This window comes from Pleurodeles waltl, chromosome 4_1 (genome assembly GCF_031143425.1).
Source record: "Pleurodeles waltl isolate 20211129_DDA chromosome 4_1, aPleWal1.hap1.20221129, whole genome shotgun sequence".
Lineage (NCBI taxonomy): Eukaryota > Metazoa > Chordata > Amphibia > Caudata > Salamandridae > Pleurodeles > Pleurodeles waltl.
The window spans coordinates 107,390,038-107,408,343 of NC_090442.1; the positions used below are offsets into that span (position 1 = coordinate 107,390,038).

General features: G+C 43.4%; 1 protein-coding gene across 1 annotated transcript in view; it reads right to left on the reverse strand.

Moving 5' to 3' along the window:
• Positions 1–6,707: 6,707 nt before the first annotated feature.
• LOC138288459 (zona pellucida sperm-binding protein 1-like) overlaps positions 6,708–18,306 on the reverse strand; it is a 52,891-nt gene continuing 41,292 nt past the window's right edge. Inside the window, exon 12 of the mRNA XM_069230015.1 lies at positions 6,708–6,906. Within this exon, the coding sequence (XP_069086116.1) occupies positions 6,749–6,906 (158 nt within the window). The 3' untranslated portion in view covers positions 6,708–6,748. The remainder of the gene's footprint in view (positions 6,907–18,306) is intronic.

Consider the following 18,306-nt stretch of genomic DNA (forward strand, 5'->3'; position numbering starts at 1 on the left):
GCTTGCTTATGTCAACTGTTTTACTTTTTATTTTTAGTTTGTGTGGCAAGAAAAGTTAAGTTAGTAATTTACAAGGCCAATAGCTCTAATTCTCGCAAACACGAGACCCATTGCATTGGAAATGCTTGTTTGCTCTTAGTACTGCAAGGGAGTGCATGTGTTTTCTTCCTTCTCTCCCTTGAGTGTAGCCTGCCCCTTCACACCCCCCCCCCCGGTGTTGTCTGTGTTGCTCCTCCCACCCCTCTATCCGTCCTGCTATTTTTTTTTGTTTTTAATAGCCAGCGATCCAACTCCTGCTTTTCATTTGCATTTACTAGAAGCTGTTTTCACAACCCCCAGCAGCTTCAATTTGCCATCAGGCAGTTCCTTTCTGGAAATGAGCTTTCATTCACATTCTATTTAATTTTCAGTTGTCCACATCACAGAGGGTGTCCACCATCATAAAACAGTAAATCGAAGAAGAAGAAAAAAATGACAGTCGCATCATGAGGCATGTGCAGCACACTAGGGCCTCTGCAGCATCACGACACGAGTGCCCATGTACGATGATTCACATACAGCCTTGTACATTCATTTTCTAACTATGCTACTCAGCCTTCGTAATAACCATTTATTTATTTTTGCTGATGCTGAACAGATTCAGATTAAAAAAAAAAAAAAAAAAAAAAAAAACACTGGTCAAACCAATAGGTCAGCATTGCCAAAGAGAAGGTAAAGCCATATTGGCTTAGTCAATGCCTGTTTTATATTGAGATTTTCTCTTTAGAGACTAATTATCTGCTCTAAAGACCTACACATAGGGGAAGGGGTCCAACAAGGCTCAGATGCCACAAAGCGTTCCCTAATCCTCTCTAGTTTTTGGATAAAAAGTGTAGCATGGTGCAGAGGACTGTGGGGAGTCTTTGTTCTCGAGACATGCAGATGAAATAGAATTGTTTCAAAAGACTACAGTTCCAAGTTTGAAGCTTCTCTGAAAGTTCTGGCAGAAAACACCCTAAAAAAAAAATGTTTTTTTAAAAAGTCAGATAAACCGCAATACTCTCCATATACATGTTTTTGTGTGCCTCAGTCGGTTTTTCCTCAACCTGGTTTCAACTCTTTCTCTTTCGAAGTTATCAATTAGAAGCGATCCACAGGACGAGAATATTGGTCTCGAATCTCTTCCAGTGGGTTAATCTGCAACAAAGGATTCTGGATGAAAGAAGTTTTTCCTTGATCCCTATTTAGCAAGATGTGCACTGGACGATGCAGCAAGGGTGTGGCTTTGTTGGTCCCTGGAAAGGTTGGAGGCCAGTGGCAAAGTTGCTTTAGTAAAACACTATTACCTTGCTGTGAGACCATGGGGTTTGTAAAACCCAAAATTGAGCGAGGCTGTACTCTTCCAGACAGACCAGTGTGAAATTATGAGGGTATGTAATTTCACACGTGAGGTAGAAGAAGATAGGCATGGTTTCTAAAATGGAATTTACTGTTTCATCTTGAGGCGACTACAAAATGGGAATGTTTAGACTAAAAGGGATACAGTGGTAGATTTTTGGTGAAACGGTAAGCAGAAGTTACCTCCTGACCACTCTTTTGTTTTGGGCGACACATGACCAGGTGACAACTTTGACTGAAATCAAAGTCTTTATTAATATGCACCAGGATGAACACTTTAAATAAAAAAAAACTCTGTACCTTACAATTTACTGCTTAAGACTTCTATAGACAGAACTTAAGAATGTTCAACTTCTCCAAGTGTTGAACAGCTTCTGTGGAGTATGATTTTATTTAAAAAAAAATAAAGGCTGACATAGATGTGGTTTACTTGACATAACTAGGCCACTTTATGAAAAACGCTTTCATTTGCTTTTGAGCAAATCATCAAAATTCAACTACATCCACCGGCCGTCTCTGTACATGTAAAGAGATATTTTTCGCCAGCTTCCCTAGCTGAATGGATGCGTTTTGAAACATTACAAGGTTATGTGTTGAATCTCCGTGGCAATGGATGCCCATCATTATGTTCATGTATAAAAGTCCATTGTATTTAGTTTCATGTCTTGTTCATTTTCTCTGGGCAACTACATCATGCAAATTAATTGCCAATAAACATTTTTTTAGGTAGGTGTTATTTAGGGTGGTTTGAAAGTGTGATTTGTTTGCTGTGCAAGTAACATTTTAGTTTGGTCTCTTTATGTAACGTGTGTAGAAGGCTGGCTCAGTTTGTGGTGTGGCACCCTATACGGAGTCCAGGCAACCCTTAGTGATAGTGAATAGGTGTCCAGATAGCAGAAGATCTCTAGGGGTAGCTGAGGCGAGCAGCTAAAGCTTACCCAGGAGAAATGTAAAGCACTTGCAATACCACAGTAGTCAGACAATAACTTAGTCACAAGAAAGCACCACACAAGTGTTGCAAAAATAAAGGATACTTTATTGCAGCACTACTAGTAGATTTACATTGGTATATCTCACTTTGGAGATATTACATACATATAAACACAAAGTAACCATCAGAACTAAAATAAAATATATAGGGCCCTAGGGGAGGGTCAAACCATATACTAAAATAAATGCAATTTTAAAGTGGGACTCCAATCAAGGTACGTGTGGGGGTTAGCTAGGGGCTGAGGCCAGTTAGAAATACTAGAGCTAAGTACAGTAGGTGACCCCCAGCAACCAGGAGTAAATCAGTTACCCACCCAGTTGTCCCATAGGCTAACACAGGGAGTAGTGGTTGGGGTTTGTGGGATTTAGGACCCTTCCCAGTGGAGCTAGAGGATGGATGGAGAGTGTTTCTAACCCAGGGTACCCAGAAGATATGAGTAGCTACACCAGGAACCAGGATGCAGAGGGGAGAAGGGACTCTCTCTGAAGACTGTGGATGCCTTTGATTGTTCAGCTGCTGTCACAACCCTTGGACCAGGCCAATGGAACCCAGGGACGGATTCTGGATGTGGAGGACCTGCAAAGGAAGAGGACCGAGTCCAACACCCAAAGAGGTGCCCAGGTGGTGCAGGTGGCAGGGCCCACACTCCGGAAGATGAGGTTTCTGCAAGTCGGTGGAAGAAGAAGTCCAGCTGTGGGGTCCAGGAGTTGCTGAAGATCCCAAGAGTCATCTACAAGCTTTCTCTCAACCTTTGCCGGATTGCAGGAGGGTCAATGACCAGCCAGGCCACCAACAAACATTGCTAAATGCAAGGAGCAGAAGGAGTGTTTAGAGTTATGGAGGGGCAGCAAAGTCCAGGAGAGGGAGTCAGAGCTGGCCCTCAACCACAGGAAGGCTGACAGAAGCCAATGGAGTCCCCACGAGTGACCCACAGGGACCAGACACAGGGAGTCACAAGGAGGCCTTACCAGCCAGCAAAACAGAAGTCCCACGTTGCAGGAGTTCCCACTTAGGGAACCCCTAGAGTACATGGTATCATGCGACCAACACTGGAGTCTGTGTAGTTGCATGATTCCAATATGTTTGATACCAAACATGCCTAAGTTCGGGGTAGCCATTATTTAGTTGGACCACTCGTGTTGACCAGTGTCCACTACATACCTCAAGATGGCTTCCCGCACTTAGAGCCCAGGAATTGAGCTGGGGGTCTGTAGGGGTACATACCCTGGTCATGCAGGGGTATCCTCACACTTAGAGGCATGCGCCCTGCTCTTGGGCTGAAGGGCCTACCAGAAGGGTAACTTATGTCTAAGCGCAGTGTTAAGGTTTGGCAGTGAAAGGGTGCATGGACCCTTTCACACAGGCTGCAATGGCAGGCCTGCAGTCACAGTTTGCATGGGCTCCTATGGGGGGCATAATACATGCGGCAGGCCATAGGGGACCCCTGGTGCACCAATGCCCTAGGTACCATTTACAAGGGACTAATAGGGGTGCACCAGTTTGCTAATTGTGGGTGTGAAAAGTAACAAACAACTTGATTTGGAGGGGGGTAACACTGTCACTGGGTCATGGTTGGCAGGATCCCAGTGAACAAACACAAGCACACATACATCAGGCAAAACGTGAGGGTAACTATGCCAGAAAGATGGTATTTTCCTACAACGTGGTATAAGTGTGTGTTTATATTGTCTGAAACATTATAGGAATATGCTGTTTAGGGAGGAATGAACTCATTAAGCTGTTGCATTAGGTAGAACTGTTTGTTATTTAGAGATGGCTTGGTGACGTGTGGTCTTTTTTTTTGCAGTAGGGCTTGTTATTAATTGACTATTGCCATATGCGCTGTGGTTACTGAATTTCTTAAAGACACATTGTATTATTGCATTTATTAATGAATTGTCTTCTAACTTTTCACCTTGTGTAATGATTAGTTTACTATTTGAATAAATCTACAATCTGACAACTGTGACAACTGGAAAAAGCCTAGCTGTGCATATTTTTCATTAAGGGTCTTGGCTGATTATGTGTACACATTGTTCCTACAGGTTCTAAATAGGTCCAGTTTGATATTATTTTTGTTCCATGTAGACAACCGCCTGTTATCAGCCTGGGCCCAATTCTTAGACCCCCAGTCCAACTCTGCACAAATTCTGAATGACAAGGCCCTGCTCTGGGCCAGCTTGGGGACTAGTGGTTTCAAGCCTTTTCCATTGCACTAGTGTCTTCAGGCCTCCAAGGCTGCTAGAGCTGCCACTCTTACCTCCTGTTAGGTCTGGTATCCGTAGAGTGGTTTTCCCCTAACTTTTTGCCTTCAACCCTCCAGTATTGCTGACTTTGTTTTTGCTGGCATTGGGATTCTGTGCACGTTACCACTATGAACTAGTGCTAAACTGCTTGTGCTGTGTACTTAAAACAAGGTAGAAGTGGCGTACACCCAATTGGCATATTTAATTTACTTGTAAGTCCCTAGTAAAGTAACAATACTTGTGTCCATGGCCTGTAAAGTAAATGCTACTAGTGGGCCTGCAGCACTGATTGTGCCACCCTCTTAAGTAGCCCTTTAAACAAGTTTCAGGCCTGCCAACGGCAGACTGTTTGCGTAATTTTAAACTGCCAAGTCGATCTGGTAAAATTACCCTTTCGCGAGGCCCAAACCTTCCTTCTGAATATATGTTAGTCACCCCTAGGGTAGGCCCTGGACAGCCAAAGGACAGGGTGTAATGTATTTACAAAAACAAAAACAAAAAAACACTGGACATGTACTTTTAACGTTTGACATGTCCTGGTTGTGAAAAACTCCTAAATTCATTTTCACTACCGTGAGGCCTATCTCACCAATAGGATAACATTGGAGTTCCCTTATTACGTTTAATAAGCTGTCATTTCCAGATGGGAACAGATGACCAGTTCATGTGTGGTGTCTTTGAAATGGTAATGAAAATTCCTAACTTATGGTGAAGTTGAATTTTAAATTACAATTTTGAAAACAGGACCCTACCTGCCAAGCCAGTGGCAAGTTAGGAGGAAAGTGCTAGGCTCTCTGCAGCTACTCATTGGCACCCACTTTGAACAGGTGGGCATCATCACTGTTGGGCCTCTGACCCCTAAGGTAGCCCCTCACAATAGGTTCATCCTGGTCTTGGTGGACCATGCCATCAAGCACCCCATAGGCTATACCGATGACGTCAGTCACTGTGGCCACAGTGGGCCGGGCACTGATGAGGATATTTAACCACGTGCGGTTCCTCAAGGAGGTAGTATCTGACTGTGGTACCAAATTCATGTCTGCATACATGAAGTCAATATGGAAGCCCCCCTCCAAACTAATGTGCTTGTTGAAAGGTTCAACAAAACCTCAAAGGCATGCTTATAGGCCTACTGGAGCTCTTGACGCAAGGTGGGACATCCTTTTGCCTTGAATTTTGTTTGCTTATAGGAAGGTACCTCAGAAGGTGGTTGGCTTCAGCTCCTTTGAACTTCTGTATAGGCACCCTGTGAGAAGACCTCTCAGTCTGGTGAAGGAGGGCTGGGAGTAAGCTCCCAGGAAGTTCCCCCAGGATGTGGTCAGCTACATGCTGGCACTCGGTATCCAAATAAAGCACTTCTGGAACAAAGCCAAAGAGAATCCAGAAGCTAACCAGGAGATCATGAAACGGTGGTATGACTAGAAAGTCACTATGGTAAGGGTGTCAGCCTAGACAAAAAGTGTGGATTGTGGCGCCTGTGGAGCACAGGGCCCTGAAAGACCACTGGTCATGGCCTTAAGCCGTGAAAGATCGCAAGAGTGAAGTCCCCTACCTGGTGAAGCTCAATACTCCCAGGAACCCTGTAAGGGTTTTGTATGTCAATCACCTCAAACTCCGATTCGAGAGTTTCAAAGTAATCATGATCCTGGTCAGATGATAGAGTGGTGGAGGAGGAGGAGAGCAAACCTCTCACAGCCCTCCTTTCTTTTTACTTCGTAATCCCCCCACCACTGTGTGCATGATTTATAAGAAACAAATGTAAAATTAAATAGTTCTAGGATGGGTGGCTCTTAGGCTCAGTGTCCAAGCTAAGCACATTCACAGGATGGGTTGAAGTTAACACAAAGTCTATGGAGAGAGTAAAATTGCAACCCAACTATCAACCATTCCCACTGTATCATTTATATCATTGATTCGGAAGAAACAATGACACCCCCCCCCCAATCTGCAAATGTCTACCGTTCCTCCAATCCAATGTTTTGTAGTAGAAAAATGTTGACCAGTCTTTCAAGGTCTTATGACCCAACACCTTAAGCAGGTGAAAGGCCAACCAATTCCCAAACTCAAATGTTCTCCCACAATTCAAACACAGAACCCACCTCAGCTGAAGAGTTTAAAATATTTATATTTATTTTCACTTTTGCAAAGTCCAAGCAAGCACAGCCTGCCCAAGTTTTCTCCAGCACACGACAGCCAAAGCAAGCAGTGTGACTGCCATGCCCGTGGCCACCCCTGCAGCAACTGGGAGCCAGGTGAGCAGCAAAGGCGCAGAGTTAGGAAGAGGCGATGACACTGTAGAGGACATAAAAAGAGGAACATGAACCTAGGGCACGTTTAATGATCAGCAACCCAACATCACCAGTAAGTGTCACCCAAACACCTTAACACAGAAGGGCCAAAGACAGTGCTTAAACAAGACAAAATGTGAAGTTGGTATTGTCAGAAAATGAGAAGACATGTTTTTGGTTGCAAGTATTGAGGACCACATAGTTCCTGGTTGTGTAACCGGATCCTATGAGCTTTTTATAAGGAAGAAAAGTCTTGCATAAGTACAAGCCAGACCATATTTGTTTTATTTTTAAGAAGTGAGCCTTATGTAGCATATCACTGGAAATAAACTAAATGTAAAACTAATGTTACCTAAAACTGAATCACCACCACAATGCTACTGAAAACACAGTATATACAAATGCAAGGACATACACAGGAGAGCACTAACAGGTGGCAACAGTAGATCAACCAAATGGCAGCCCCTCAGAGAGCTAGTTGCAAATATTGGGCCAGATTCACAAAGGAAAACTTCGTCCAGAAATCTAAGTTAAGACCTGAAGTCTTTAGACAAAAGTCTCACTTAGGCCAAAAGTCTAACTTTACTGCTAGTAAAGTTAGACTTTAGGTCTGAATGTAGACTTCTGGTCTAAGTTAATCTTTGAGAATCAGGTCCATGTGTTTGGCTAGTGGTGAATATCTCTCTAATCATAACTCCTCTGGCTTTGCCACATGGCCTGTTAAGGCATGAAGGGTTCTCCGCCAGATCTACAGTAATTACTTCACCATTATACCTGTTCGGTCTCCAAAGTAAAAATGTGGAAGATATAAATAGAAAGTAAATCACAAAGAAATACACATTTTGTTATTTCAAATATTTGCTTGATTTGATCATTGGGTTATTTGAATTTGAGAGTATCCGAGTTCTGATGTCCAAACCACATTTACACATGCTTTGCTTTGAAAAGAAAACTACTGATATCCTAAAAGTGAGTGAACTGAAATTCTGTGGAAACATTTTGTCCAGTTACAAAAAGTTTATCTAAAACGATAAGGAGTGCATTAAAGAGTCCACGTTTCCTCCAACAGGCTCCACATCCTACATTTAAATGTACTTTAGTGAGGAATGCCACTCACACCAAATGTACAACATATGAGTAATCCAGTATTAGGAATTCAATGGAATAACTTGATTATCTATGCCGCTTATCCATGGTTGAAATTAATAAATGTAGTCTGCTTGAGGCTCAGCTACTGTTGGCAAATGAGGTTGACATTCTTTGCTGTCCACCTATAGTTCTCAGCCAGTATCCTCCGGAGCTGAGGAGGTCAGCAGTTGGCACATCAAAGGATGACACCTGGGAAATGCCAACCTAGGCTTCCAGGACACATCTCCTTGTGAATAGCTTCTGCTGTACCTTTGAGAAAGGGAACGTTCCACAGCAGTGGTTCTCAACCTTTTGACTTCTGTGAACCCTCAGGAACCCTCCTCCCCCAGGAATCACTATTTGAATCTAGGGACCCCCAGTGAGTCATTACTTGGAGGGAAATTCCAGCCTAAGCATTTTCGATTATTTAAACCGCAAAACAATACATACACACAAAAAACAAAAACAAGCATTTATCAGACAAATACTCAGAATATTTATTCATTTGATTCTCAAACAAATAAATAAAAAAAATCTAACTTTTAATAGGAAAGTTGGACCTTTTCTAAATTTAATTATGGCCACTAGTCTACTACATTTTGTTTGAGGCACTTGCACTGCTTCCAAGAATCAGAATGAAGACACGAACTTAATTTTTAGCCACAAATTTTAAATTCCTTCACATTTATAGTACATTTTAAAATGTTCAGATTCACATTATCCTTTAAAAAAAAAGATATACCCTTTATTAATCTGTTAATATTTGTACATTTTCTAAGCAGTCGTGGACCCCTGAGTAGGCTCCGCGGACCGCCAGGAGTCCCCGAACCACAGGTTGGGAACCACTGTTCCACAGGATAGCAAAGCCAAAAGTAGCATGTAAGCTAGCTAGCAAAGATCAGTGCTTAGAAATGGAGATTTCCATTGATCCTTGGTGAGATTAAATCTAGCAGACTCTGTTGGGATTTGGAGAATCGGGGGGGGGTGAGCAGAAGAGAGTTGAGGAGTTCTCATTTTTCTTTTTTCTGGTGATAGCAGACTCACTTCACTGAAAATCTTGGATGGAGACATGTTAGAATTTTAGTTTGATTTGTAAGGGGGGGGGTGGGAGGAGAATGGAGAATCATCGATAGCAAGAGACTGGCTTGATACCCAACACTTTGTGTTTGCACCACTCCCAGCAAAGAGCTAATAAGATTAGAGTTTCTTGAGAAATTCATGGCTACCTGACAGAGGCAGTGCTTAATTTGAGCTGGTGACTGCAGGCGGGGCCTATTGCCACTCATTTTTGTGGATCATCACTCCCCTCCCCAATCAGACTTCTACTCAGAGGAAAAGCCAAACAAACAAAAAAAAAAAAAACATTTTGAGGAGAGGATGAGAAAGATTAAATAAATAGTAACAAAGAAAGCAAACATGAAAAACAAGTCTGAAAGAGTGAGATCAAGGGACAGAGTGGCTATTGGTGGTTGAAAGAGGTATCTGGTGGAATTAGGATTTAGCAGTCTTGTTATTCGGCATACCTGGCATTCAGTATCATCAGCGGATGGCTTCTGAGCAAGACTGTGGGCACCGGCACTCATACCTTTACAAATTAAGCACTGGACAGAGGGTTGTGAAAGACCTGTCCTCCATCACAAACTCTCAGCGCTACAGAAAAAGGACACAGCTCCCATGGTTTGCTCTTAGTGGTTTGTCACTTTACCATGAAGTTAGGGGCTACAGTAGGACAACCCTATATATTTTATTGCCTTTTTGTACAGTAAGTATAGCCTTGCTGGAAATCCCAACAAACTTAATAAGAGACACTAGAGATATAAGTACTGACTTCATACCCCCACTAGTAGAGAACATGTATTAGTCAATTCCAGCTACATCTTTCCAGTGATCTGTTCAAACCTCAATCCACAATAAGCAATACGCCACCTTTTCATATCAGCCAATATTAAAGATGGTCAAAGTTGGAGATGCATTGTGAGAAATAAAACATCCCCCATTCCTGTTGAACTTAATTGGGATCTTTATTTAAGGGCTATTGTATGGATAGTGTAGGTATGATGCCTTATCAGCACCCACAGGCAGATTTTTGTGACCGTAACCACTACCTTGAGCCTTGGTTACCACACCATCAGCCAGCAAAGTAATAGCACTATAAGGCTATTGCCACCAAGTAACCATTAAGCAAGAATGACCTAATTAGAACCCCAATCAGCCCCCGCCTTAGTGCGAGTATATAGGGTAGTGTCTGTCTTATTAAGGAACCTTTTACGTTTTTTCTTTCTGTGCCTTCTTTGGTTGAGATGCAGTTATTTAAAAAAAAAAAAAAAAAAAAAAAAAAACACCCCCCCTTTCTTTTCGTTTCCTTCCTATAAGTGGAAATATGCCAAATGTATACTGCCACTGCATCATTGACAGTCATTTGTACTGATATGGTGTGATTTAATAAAGAATTACCAAAAAGAAAAAAAAAAAAAAAAAGCCAGACACTAGCCCAACTATTATTGCGATTATCAAACATGCATTGCCCAGTTTCTCCACCATACGGGTTTTATCAGCCAAGTATGAGCCAGGTTACACACTATCCGACTGATATTTTGCAGGTATTATTTTTGACTGCATTAGATAGTACTGTTGAATATTCACAATATCACAACCATTAGAGTCGATTGAAGGGGCTGAGGAGATACACAACACTATTTGATCTGGGAGGAAAAGCTTCTCCAATTCACGATATAGACAGTAGTCCCATGTCAACAAGAGGACATCCTTGGGGGGCACCCTTCAAGGACACAGAACATAATTCTGGAAGGTGGAATTACTATGGACAAGCCTAGGCAACAGTGAGCAGAATAGATTGTTCACTGGGCCAACAAAAACAAGTCAGGATACCGGTTTCAGATGCAGTAAGGTCACTCGGGGAGGGGTGCACATTCACATCCCAAATGAGTGCACTGTGGTGCATCAGATTTAAGACTTCTGAAATATATGTAAAGTGTGTCTTATGATTTGTGTTCACTTTCTCATAATGGCTTTTTTAATAAAAACTGGCAGTGAACCCAAATCCTTCTAAAATAGATATTCAGAGCAGTCCTGAAGAAGCAACAGCATTGCAACATTTGTTTGTGTCTGATGTACTAAGGTGGAGCATGTGGAATAGATAGATAGACAGACAGACTGCTTTTGGTGCCTTCAAAACCCCTTGACCCTTCAGTTAAGAGTGGGTGAGTTAAAGGATGGGTTATTGGTGGTGTCTACTTCTAGGATCTACCTAGTACGCCCTCATGCTGGGCCCTACAACTGCTTTCCAGCTTGTTCTCTGGGGCACGTGCAACTTACAAAAAAAATACTACTGGTCTTACAAACACAGAAATGGAGTAGTAATGCCTGCACTCTTAACTGCCAAGTACATTCTTTTCAGGTTTTGGCTTCCAGGGGGTAGCAAGGTAAAACAGTAAAGGCATACTCTCGGACGATCATATAGGGAACCCTGGCTGGTTCAGTTAGTGTTCCTTTTCACACACAATATAATATTAAAGCATAAATAAAGTAGGTATGCTCTGTAACTGTAAGAAATGTGATGGCCATTTTATTTGCATTAAAATGTGAACATGCTATGATCCTTCTGTGCCAAACAGGAGAGCGTTGCACATTGGGAAACCATGGTTAGGAACACAGTTTAACATTACGTAGGGTAACCAAGAGCAGCGCTTGCTAAGTGACCAAGGTACATCTTAAGTTTAGGTAATCCCTAAAAAATAAATAAATCTGGGTCTCAAGAGACTGGGTCTCAGCTAGGAGTGTGCTGTAGTGAAACCGTGTACACAAGAACCTTCCACTGTCGGTGTGACCTTTAGGTGAGTCAAGCTTTGTAGGTGCTCCTGGGGCCAGGGGGTCTTTGCAGAATTGAACTGAGGTGTGAAGGCCTTGACCTGGGTCGCGGGCACACTAGGGTGACACGTATTCACTGCAGCGTGTAGAGGACCTCACAGTGTTAACTGTTGACCAACTGGGATGCCCATCACTGGCATCAAAACATCCTCTTTGGACCTGCAGAAGAGGCTATATGGGACCTTCAAGCTCTTTGTGCAGTTACTGGCACCACACAGGTGCAACTCAGTGGATTGCATCTGCCTCATGTCTTCTATGTTGGTTCATCGAACAAGCTGATCCAATCTTGGGGTCAGTCTGGGAATTAATAAATGAATGAATTAGAAACTTTTTGAGCACACTGCCACTCCAAAATGGAGCATCCTGGTGCTACACAGAAGTCCTTCTCAAAACAGTCTAAAAGCGTTAAGCTAATGGGAGATCAACAGTTAGAGGATCAGGGAGTAACACAGCTTGCCCGGGGCGCAGAAGAGCCATGTCTGTAATTGCTTTTTAAAAATTGCTTCCAATTTGATAAATCTGAGATGCCTGGGAAGTTGATTCCAGGCCTTGGTGCCTAAGAATGAGAAGGATTGCCCACTCTCGTTTTAAGTCTGACAGAAGGGAGGTTTAAGAAGATTTGCTTGGGAAAATCTCAAGTGTTCTTTTAGTAGTATAGTGAGCGAATCTGGTCATTCAACATCTGGGCCCAGTGGCTCTAAATGCTCTAAAAGTAAATAAAAGGATTTTAAAAAAGGACCCTTTGTGCACCGGAAGCCAATGCAGGGATTGCAGCACAGACAAGGCTGATGACCGGCTGGAAGGTTTAATACCAAGGAAGAACAGTGTTGCCTCAAATCTTGGTCTCACTTAACAGTGCTTAGTATCTGCCAGCAGTAAAGGCATGCCTGTTTTAGGCTCTGGCATTCCAAGGCAGCTTCTAAGCAATCAGGGAAATGTACCTCCTTGCAAGGGCTCAGCAGCACAGATCTCCTCTGCAGTCCAAGGGATATAGCCCTAATCACTTTAAAGTAAATTAGTCAATCCTTCACCCTCTGTTTTTCTCCCTTTTTTCTTGATGAACCTATGAGCAACTACATGGAGAAAGGAGAACACTGGATATGTGACAAGCTTATATTCAGCCATGGGGACATCTGGCTGAGCTCATTTGTCGAATTTTATTCAAAGACCATCCCAAACTCTTGGAGGGAACCCATCACACTGAAGTGACATTTTTATTTTGCTAGTTACAGCTACATGGCACACTGGCATTTCCCCTTTGTGGATTTCAGGTAAACATATCTTGCAGCTTTGTGCTGAGTCTAGGAACTGAGGTATGGTCAGACAGACCATGCCTTTCTGAAAGGGATGCGTCTGTGGCCATGCATCCACTCAAGGCATTGTTCAAGTATTGCTTTCTGGCCAGGACATCCCTTGACCTGTTGGCATTGGTTCAGTTTCAGCCAAGTGCAACAAAATGTCATTCCTCCAGATGATTGATTTAGGAACCATAAAGGGTTCTTGGTTTTACACAGTGGCATAAGAGGGGTGTAGCTTTATTTTTTCTTTTTAGAGGGGAGGGGTGGGGTTACCAAATAGCAATTCAGTGGTACCTGTAGGAAGGGATAGCTGAATTTGGCAACCGCTAGGTTCCAGAAAGCACCCTACAATTTTAGAGGATCAGCTAAGGGCCATCAACAAGAGAAACATACCGGTGCTAAAAGGAGTATTATTTTATCATTTTGGGTCGACCACAAACATCCAGCACAGTCACACACTGTGCTGGTAAGCATCATGTTATAATCATGTGGAGCACTGGCTAAGAGATTTCTAACATACTTCTCAAGCACCAGAAACATTCCAGGTCTGCCTAGGTGATAAAGTGAGAAGCAACATGTCATATGGACACAGCACCAAGGGAGGCTGTTGAAGCTCATCCATAAAAACAAACCAGGAGAAACGTAGCTAGATAGGCTGCAGACTTTAGAGACTGGAAAGCAGACAGCTCCTTTAAGGAAGCATAGACCACATCATCTGTTTATGAATGGCATTTAGCTCTGTTTTTGAGGATTCTTCCCTATATGCAATAAAATTATTAACGCTTTACAAGGGCGGCAGTGGGTTTGCATACGACTGGAGTGGAGACTCCACTGAAGGAAAAGCCATAATGCTGATGAGTTATTTTTTCTACTTCCCGGGACCTCCTTCGATAGTGTTGAGTACTGAACACAATAGCAAGCCAATCCCTTAAAAAAAAATTTTTAAAAAACACAACACAAGCTGGATGTTGAGCTGGATGCACAGACCAGGTTAGTTCTGCTGTAAAAGTTACCTCCTAAAGTACAGCATCAAGAGCTCAGTTTGCGGTGGAGAAGGCTGTGCGGAGCAGGGAGAGCATCACGGATGGTCATCACTGTAGTGCAAAGAACCTATCAGGTGTCGTGGACAGTCATTGCTGGAGATTAACGTTTACCTTGGGTTGTCGATATTGTAACCTGAAGTGTAGATCTTGTGTTGCCGGCTATCACTGTAGGGCAACGATTCCATTTCACCAGAGTTTCACATTGATTTATTGAGATCTTGCTGCCTACCAATCAGTATTTGTATAGCGCAGTACTTACACCCTGAGGGTCTCTGGGCACTGAGGATGCAGAGTCTCTGTCAAAGAGCGAGGTCTTGAGCTTCCTCCTGAAGTCGGTCTGGGAGGGTGCTCTGCATAGTTGGAGGGGCAGGTCGGTCTAGGTCTTGGGGGCGATCTTGGAGAAGGAGTGGCCTCCACAGTGGCTGCAGCAGCTGCGGGGGATGTGTGCCAGGGACAGGGAGGCAGAGCACAGGCATCTGGAGTAGTTGTGGAAGTTCATGCGGTGGTTGATGTAGGTCGGTCTCTGGTTGTTGAAGGCTATGTAGGAGTATCTGAGGATCTTGAAATGGCATCTCTTCTAGATGAGGAGCCAGTGGAGATTCCGGAGGTGGCAGGGTGATGTGGGATCATTTAGGGAGGTCTAGGATGTTTCTGGCAGTGGCATTCTGTATAACCAGGAGTGCACTGCTGTAGTTGAGTTGGCTGGTGATGAGAGCTTAGGTGTCTGTTTTCCTAGTGTCTGAGCTGAAGATCTTGCGGAGCATGCGGAGGGTGTGGAAGCAAGATGCGGAGACTGTGTTGATTTGGAGTTTCATGGCAAGTTTGCAGTCTAGGATGAAACCGAGGTTTCAAGTGCGGTCTGTTGGGGGTGGATGTAGGGCCTACCTCGGATGTCCACCAGCTGTTCTCATATGGAGGTAATTTTCCCAAACGATCAACACTTTCATTTTGTCAGAGTTTAGCTTGAGGCAGTTGGTTCTCCTCCAGTCTGTGACACTGGTCGTTATGTTGTGGAAGTTCTAACTTGTGGTGGAGGAGTCTTCGGTGAGCGATAGGATGAGTTCTGTGTCATCAGCGTAATATATGATGCAGAATCCATGAGATCTGACTATGTCCGTGAACAGGGTCATGTAGGTGTTGAATAGGGTTAGACCTGAGGGAGCATCCTTGCCGCAGATGATGTTTTTAGGTTCTGAGGTGAAGAGTGGCAAGCGAACCCTTTGTGTTTTTCCTGCAAGGAAGTAGGCTATCCATTTGAAGGTATTGTCAGGGATGCCAATGCTGTTGAGCCCGTTGATAAGGGTGTGGTGGGATACTATGTGGAAGGCTGCCGAAAGGTCAGAGAATCAAGGCTGCTGTCTCCCCATGGATCAGGAGGGATCTGATGTCTGTAGCTACTATCAAAGCGGTTTCCAATATGTAGTTGGTGAGGGAGCTGGATTGGAAGGCGTCTAGCAAGTCGTTCTGTCTTCTGTAAGATCCACAGGTACAGGACTGTATTTAACAGTGAATCCCCTTTTATGCCTGGTGCCCACTTTGAAGTGGGAGAAGCTTCTGGAGTTTCTCCACTACAGAGGTGTCTGGATTATCCTGCCTCCCTGCACTGGTCTTAGTGTGTCTGGGGGTACAATAGGCTAGTGTGAAATCGTATATGTGTGAGCTGGATCAGTGTAAAGTGTGGTAGGTGACCGCTTCACCTTCCCCCCCCCCCCAGTCATCTATTGGGATGTGATCTGGGAGGAATACACAAAGGCCAACTGACAACTACACAAAGTCAGGTCACCTAGGAAAAAGGCTGCAGGGACCAAATGGTTAGGACGAGAAAAATCCAACTTGCTAAAAGTGGCATTTTCAGAGTTTGGAATTACCATCAGACTCTACCAAAAAAGAGGGTTTAAAATTCCAATGCCCCAGGCCTTGCAATAGTGAAAAATTAATTTAAGAGTATTTCACTTCCAGGACATGTAAAACTTAAAATTACATGTCCAACTTTTTAAATACAGCACACCCTGCCCTGTGGGTGGTTAATGGCCTACCCTAGGTGTGACATATGTATTAACAAGGTAGGTTTAGGCCTAACAATCTTTTTTTTTGCCAGGTCTAAAACTGCACGTGCAGGCTGCAATGCTAGGTCAGAGGCATTTTTAAAGGGCTACTTAAGTGGGTGGCACAAAAAGTGGGGTGGGTATGTCCAGACATGGGTCCCATACTCACCATGCCATAGGAGTCAAGCTAGCTTGGCTGATGAGGGGTGATACCCCGAAACTGGTCCCAGGATACCTGTTTCCAGTCAAGGAAGGATCTGGCCTGGCAGTTCGGGATCGACTGTTCCCACTGGGAGCAGGGTCAAGACTGATATGGCTGAGCCCAAAGTGGAATGGCATGGTAAGCAAAAAAAGGATGGATTTAGGCCCAGATCTCTGTACTGGGGATGAATGTTTGACATTGTTCAGCATTCCATCCATCAATTGTTTTTTTGCATGTGCAGGCCTACTAGCAGCATTTAATTTGCAGTAGTACATCTTTACTAGGGGCTTACAAGTAAATTAAATGTGCAAATTGTCTTACACCCAATTTACCATTTTCAAAGGAGAGAGCAGAAGCATTTTAGCACTGGTTAGCAGTGGTAAAGTGCACAGAGTCCTAAGAGGACTGAAAACAGGAGGGTTAAGGCAAAATGTTTGGGCATGCCCTTGCTAAGGGGGCGAAATCTAACACACGTGGTTTTCATGAAATGTTTATTAAGAGAAAACTGCTTTTGCGTTCTGCACATCTGGTAGGTGGACTGTGGTGATGTACCGATCCCTGGCTAAATGCCACTTCTAGATCCAGTATTCTTGATTTGGCAGCCCATCCTTGGCTTGTTCAGGTAGCACATAATTGTTGTGTTCCTTATCACAACAAACCAAGAGTTGATCCTGAAAGGCAGCAGGAAGAACTTAGCAAGGAAAAAAGTTTTGGAAGACCAATGTGGTATGAGATTTTATTCTGCGACCATGTGCCTTGGCTGTGAAGGTGATCCAGATGGCCTTTACTTCCCACGAGAAAGCATTCCTGAATATCATTTAGCAGCGAATGCCCTGTTAAAATGAACGATGTGGAATAGCTTGTTATGGTTGGCACTTCATTAGAAGGGCTAGGTGCTGCTGGAAGTGGTCTTTCAGACATTCTTGAAGAGAGTGTATATTAAGTACAGACTTGGGGATATCAGTCTGTTCACGAGGAGATTGGTCTTCTGGGTTTAGTGAAACTTAAAGCAGATAGAAGAAAATTTTTCCTCCGACTGAATGTTTTTCATTTTTAATGATAACAGTTCTTAGATTTGAATGGACTGAATTGGTGTTGAGGTACTCCTAGTATGGTTGACTTACTGCAGAGGGTGGTCACACATGTTGACAGATATCTGGGAATGATGAAGTGCTTGCAGTGGAGGTTTTGATTAACTAATCAGCAAGGTGTGGATAGAATAACATCCTTCGATGTGTGACCAGCACTGCCTGAACCAGAGAACTATACATTGGTAGTGACTGTTGCAAACTAGAATCATCAGCTACTTGTGGTCTTTCTCTACAACTGGAAAGTATAATTGATATGAGGAGATATCACATGGAGACCACAACAAATGTTTTTTCTGGTTGGTTTGTTTACTTGACAGTCAAAAAGGAGTAGGAATTCATGCTTAGATCCTTGATTCGTTGGAAATGGAAAATTCCTCTGCATGGGAAAAAGACTTTTAGCCCTACCCTGAGTGCCCAAATATACTGTTGTCTGGATCTGTAATGCAGATTATTTTTTTTTAGTAGGCAAACATGGATCATGCTTGTGCACAATGATATAGGCCTGTCTCAAGGACTGCTGTGTTGTTGGACCAGGAGTGGCACCCACAGTGGTACTGCCATTGTGGTGGGAGAATACCACCTTCATAGTGGTGGGAGAATACCACCTTCACCAGAGTGGAAAAGCATGGGCACAGTGGTTGCAGCACACCGTGTAATGATCAGTAGGAATCAACAGGTCCTTTTTGTCCTGAGTCACTGGAGTCAGACC